This window comes from Capsicum annuum, chromosome 7 (genome assembly GCF_002878395.1).
Source record: "Capsicum annuum cultivar UCD-10X-F1 chromosome 7, UCD10Xv1.1, whole genome shotgun sequence".
Taxonomy (NCBI): Eukaryota; Viridiplantae; Streptophyta; class Magnoliopsida; order Solanales; family Solanaceae; genus Capsicum; species Capsicum annuum.
Genome location: NC_061117.1, coordinates 163,713,305 through 163,719,238, shown reverse-complemented (window position 1 = coordinate 163,719,238; position 5,934 = coordinate 163,713,305). Strand labels below are relative to the sequence as shown.

The 5,934-nt window shown below is 35.2% G+C and overlaps 1 protein-coding gene across 1 annotated transcript in view; it reads left to right on the top strand.

Moving 5' to 3' along the window:
• Window positions 1-4,786: 4,786 nt before the first annotated feature.
• LOC107876676 overlaps window positions 4,787-5,934 on the top strand; it is a 1,674-nt gene continuing 526 nt past the window's right edge. The window contains exons 1-3 of the mRNA XM_047394049.1: window positions 4,787-4,980; window positions 5,065-5,191; window positions 5,276-5,569. Coding sequence (XP_047250005.1) covers window positions 4,787-4,980; window positions 5,065-5,191; window positions 5,276-5,569 — 615 coding nt within the window. The remainder of the gene's footprint in view (window positions 4,981-5,064; window positions 5,192-5,275; window positions 5,570-5,934) is intronic.

Sequence of the window (5,934 nt, the reverse complement as noted above, 5' to 3'; positions counted from 1 at the left end):
TTACACTGCGGTCTTGACAGTATCTTCATTCGTGATCTGTAATCTCACCGAGGTCATTTCTTTCTCCTTTTTTTTTTTTATATCTCTCTCTTTTTTTTTTGTTTTCTTCTTCTTTTGTAGAATTGAAATAAATAGCAATATTCAACAATCGTCTTAGGGTGCAAGATTTTAACTTCGCCGCCGTACACTCTAAGACCGACCAATTTGACTTCAAGATGGTGACTTTGCAACAATCATCTTAGGGTGCGAGAGTTTAACTTCACCTCCGTACACTCAAAGACTGATCAATTTGACTTTAAGATGCTGACTTTGTAATAATTGGCTTAGGGTGTAAGAGTTAAACTTCACCTCCGTACACTCTAAGACCGACCAATTTGACTCCAAGATGGTCCCTTTACATAACAAATCCATCAGAATGCCAGCTTAAGGTGCAAAAGGACAAATCTTGTCCACCTTAAGGCATGAAAATTTTTATATCCTTTTAAGGATAAACACGTAATAGGCCTGCTTAAGGTGCAAAGAGACAAATTTTGTCCACCTTAAGGCATGAAAATTTTGAGATCCTTTTAAGGATAAACCCTTGAAAGGCCAGCTTAAGGTGCAAAGGGACAAATTTTGTCCACCTTAAGGCATGAAAATTTCGATGTCGTGTTAATAAATATTTCCAACAAGGTTAATTATTAATTAAGACTAATTGTCGTGTTTCTTATTAAGCTGGTTAATTAGCACTAATTATTCTTTTTTTTATTTCAACCTTAATAGGAACATGAATAATCTAGCGTAGTTGGATGTATGAGAGGTTAGATAGCCTAGGGGGTTTATACTCTAGATTTGTAACTGGGGTGGATGAATTTATTCAATTTGCATGTTCTCAACCAAATCGTATGAGTGGTGACAAAGTTAGATGTCCATGTGTAAGATGTCAGAACTATAAATTCATAGATGTTGAAACTGTTAAATGTCACCTTTATCAATCTGGATTTATTGAGAACTATTTTATCTAGAAACATCAAGAGGAAAGAGATGATATAAGTGGGACTTCTTATGGTAATGTATTGCATGGTGGTGGTCAACCAATATTCAAAGAGAATCCATACCGACAAATGATTTTGGATGCAGCTGGTCCCAACTTTTCTCAGGTTTTAAGCTGGCAATCTTATAGAAATAGTGAACCCGAGTCATCTCATCCTTTTCAACATTCAATGGAGAAAGATCCTAATCCCGTTTCCAAAAAAAATTATGATTTGTTAGATGCTGCTGATGCAGAATTATATCCCGGTTCATCCCTCACTCAACTTGAAGTTGTCTCACAAATGTTGAATATCAAAATTGAGAACAATATGTCACAGAGAGGCTATAACCAAATGATGCAATTGCTTAAGGAGTCTTTACCTGAAGATAACACCATGCTTGATAACTATTACCAGACGAAGAAGTTAGTGCATAGCTTGGTTTGCCAGTTGAAAAGATTGATTGTTGTGAATCAGGATGTATGTTGTATTGGGGTGATGATGATGAACTCCTTACATCTTGTAAATTTTGTATCAAGCCAAGGTATAAGCATTGTGTTGGCTCTCGTAAGAGGAAATTGGTCCCTTACAAGAGAATATATTATTTTTCTTTGATTTCGAGATTGCAAAGATTATATGCATCTTATGCTACAGCTGCTGACGTGAGATGGCATCATGAGCATAAAAAAGAGGATGGTGTGATGCGCCATCCATCAGATTTTGAGCCTTGGAAGCACTTCAATGAAAGTCATCCCTTTTTTGCCGCTGAACCAAGAAATGTCAGGTTGGGGTTATGTATAGATGGTTTTCAACCATTCAGTTATTCTGGAAGAAAATATTCTTCGTGGCCAGTGATTGTTACTCTATACCATTTACCTCCAAGAATGTGCATGAAAGAGACTTATATGTTCTTAACTATCATTGTTCCAGGTCCCATCAATCCCAAACATAAAATTGATGTTTATCTGCAACCCCTAATTAAGGAGTTGACCTTGTTGTGGGAGACAGGTGTGGAAGCATTTGACATCTCAAAAAGGTAAAACTTTCAATTAAGGGCAGCTTTGATGTGGACAATTAGTGACTTTCCTGCATATTCTATGTTATCGGGATGGAGTACTGCAGGTAAATTAGCATGTCCGTATTGTATGGAGGAAACACAATCTTTTAGATTACAGCATGGAAGAAAACAATCCTGGTTTGATTGCCACAGAATGTTCTTGACCAGCACCACCCATTTAGGAGAGATCGAAAGAACTTTCTTAAAGGCCAGACTGTCAGAAGACCTCCCCAAACAAATAGAACAGGATAGAAAATTTTGGACCAGATTTGTAATTTAGGGATAAGAAATGTAACAGAGTTAGATGCAGAACAAGTTAAAAAAATAATATGTAATACATGTGGGTGGAAAAAGCGAAGCATCTTTTGGGATTTGCCATACTGGAGTTCTAACATGATTCAACATAATCTTGATGTTATGCATATTAAGAAAAACTTCTTTGATAATATATTTAACACTATTCTTAATTTTGATGACAAAACAAAAGATAATCCACAGTCACGGTTAGATATGGCAAAATATTATGATCGACCTCAATTGGGAAAGGATAGTAATGGACAATGTCCAAAAGCTGTCTATACATTAGACAAGGAAGCAAGAGCGATCTTGTTTAATTGGGTGAAATGCTTAAAGTTTCCAGATGGGTATGTTTCAAATTTGGGTAGGTTGCCAGACACAAATGCGAAAAGGTTATTTGAAATGAAGAGTCACGATTGTCATGTGTTCATGCAACGACTAATGCCTATTACTTTTCGTGAACTACTTTCTAGTAATGTGTGGCAGGCACTTACAGAATTGAGCTTATTTTTTAAGGATCTTACTTCGACCACTTTAAGAGTGGATGATATGGTGCAATTAGAGAGAGATATTCCACAAATTTTGTGCAAGTTGGAACGTATATTTTCTCCTGGGTTCTTTGACTCAATGGAACATCTTCCTGTGCACCTTCCATATGAAGCAAGGGTAAAAAGATGATTGGGAATAAAGCTAGTGTTGAGGGTTTCATTTGTGAAGCGTACTTGATGATGGAGTCAACACAACTATTTTCTCATTATTTTGAACCTCATATCATGTCACAAAATCATAATGTGGATCGTAATGACGATGGTGGTGTTGTGGAAGATCTTAAAGGAAATCTTTCAATATTCTCCCATCCAGGTCGACTTTGGGGAGAAGCAAAGAAATGAGATTTAACCTTAGATGAAATCAAGGCGGCTCAAACTTATATTTTACTAAATTGTGAGGAGGTTGAGCCATTTGTGAGGTAACCAAATTCTCTTAATTAATAATAATAAAATCTATTCTTATATCGTGACTTCTCATATATAAATTAATTTTTTGCAATGAAGTATGTACCTGCAACATTTGGAAGAAGAATTTTCAAATCTCTCTCAAAGTGAAATAGACGAGAGCCTTGAAGAAAATTTTGCTATATGGTTCAAGGGATATGTAAGATTTAAATATATATTAACTTTCATATAATGATTCATATACTTAAATTGGCTTCTCATGTTTAACTAGATCTTTGTTTTTTTTAAATAGGCTCGGTGCAATCCCATTGAAAATGAATACTTGTGTAGTCTTGCTCATGGACCATTAATAGGAGCTACATCCCATTGAGTTTATTTTGTTAACGGATATAAATTTCACACAGAATATCATGGTAGCATGAGATCAATAATGAATAGTGGAGTTTGTATCTCGGATCCAAATTTTGGGGATTATTATGGGCGAATAAAAGAGATCATACAAGTGGAATACCGTGAAGCACCTTTAAAGCAAACTGTGTTATTCAAATGCGAATTGTTTGACCCAACAATAGATGTCGGTGTTTAGAAGCATGATCAGTACAAATTGGTTGATATTAACCATCGTCGCCAATATAAAAAGTATGAGCCTTTTATTTTTGCAATACAAGCAACGCAAGTATGTTATGTACCTTATCCAAGCAAGAAAAAGGACAACAAAGATTGGCTAGCTGTATTGAAGGTCAAACCTAGAAATGTTATTGAATTACCAGTTAAGGAAGTGGTGATAACTTCAGAACTGAATGTTCCTTTTCAAGTTGAAGAAATTGAAGTCCATGAGATAGATATGTCTATTTCTGTAGATGAAGATATTCTATTTCATGATCCAAATGAGGGTGTACTTGAAATGAATGAACCTCTTAATGATGGTTTATTTGAAGAGCATCATGAAATTCAAGATGGATGTACAGAAGAAGAATATGAAACCGAGAAAACTGAGGAGGAGGATGAAGAGGAAGAGTTTGTAGAAGACATAGATAGTGAATAGAACTTGATAAATATCTGCTATTTTAGCTTTGTTGTATTTTGTTTTTAGTAAGAAACTACAGAATCTGTTATTTTAGCTTTGTTGTAGTTTGTTTTCAGTTCAAAACATAGGCTGTGCTAAGTGCTTCAAAAAATTGTGTTATTTTAGTTTTGTTGTATGTTGTTTTTACTAATTTTTCTCTAAGATATCATCATTTTATAAGTTTTTGGTTTCCTTTTAATAATCTGCTAATTTTTCATATTGCATCATTTTAATTTGATTTTTAATAATGATAATCTAATGACACCGTTATTTTTTCAGATATGACTCGAGGTGGATATCGTGCCGGCAAGTCCACAGGTAGAGTAAGGCTGCTAATCGTGCAAAAATTCCTTCTATTCCAGCTCCAGTGATCGAATAGGATGATACAAGTTCCATTTTGACCATGCCATCCAATCAAACACCGGTCATTTTTGAGACATCTCCTGTTTCACCTAACCAAAGCAGCCCAACAGGCCAGAATATGAATGCTCAAAGCAACACAGCAGCTGAGGTAACATCTAGTCAGAGAAATGTATCTGCTTCAGGAGATTCCAGTTGTAACAATGGCCGGACCCTTATTTTTCTGACTTCTTTAAGGTTAGTACCTACTACTTATATGTTTACTATTTTTGTACATAGATGTTGTGTAGTGTTATTGATTTTGAATTTGATGTTGTACAGGTTGGAACCATCTTCCAAATGCTCCAGTTCCATTACATTGTCTTTCAAAAGTAAAGTTGATCCTAATGGGATCAACTGGAAAGGTGTTTCACAAGATGGAAAAGATGGTTATTTTGGAGAATTCAAGGTATGTTTTTTAAGATCATAATCAATAGAAGTTGTTTGAGTTTGTAGCTAACACTTAATTATATTACTTTAAACTAAATTTTAGAAGAATTTCTATTGGGATGCTTCCGTTAGTGAAGTTTTGGTGAAGCAACAATGGATGAAGAAGGATGCATTATGCTACAAGAATTTCATTTCCAATATAAAGAAGCATAGAGCTACAGTTCAACCGGAATTTGTAAATGACCATGTGTGGGAAAAGTGGATGGAACTTTGGCAAAGTGATGACTGTGTTAAGAAGTCTGAGATAAATTCAAAGAATCATTGTGGTGGACATGAAGTAGCTGTTGGGACACACACTGGTGGCTCTATCACAGCTGGAGAGCACCAGAAAAAACTTGTAAGTATATATTTCATGAAAATTGTTCATCAACCCAGAAAGTTATTTTGTTTGGGCTGCTGCTATGTTCTTTTGGCTATTGACATGCTAGTTTTTTCACTTTATTTTGGCGCTATATGTGATGCTCTGGTCTGCTGCTACGTACCTTAAAATAGCTGATTATTTTTAAGTCGTTACTTCGTTGTTTTAGTAGCCATAGTTGTGTCTAAAGTGCATAGCAAGCAACTGGTAGTGGTGCTACCTTGTTTGGGCTGCAAAACAAGGATATTAAGGAAGATATTTTAACCCTAAAATATCTGCCTTAATATCCTTTACTTCTATTTAAATGCTATCTACTATTTATATTAATGATGTTTCTTCAATCA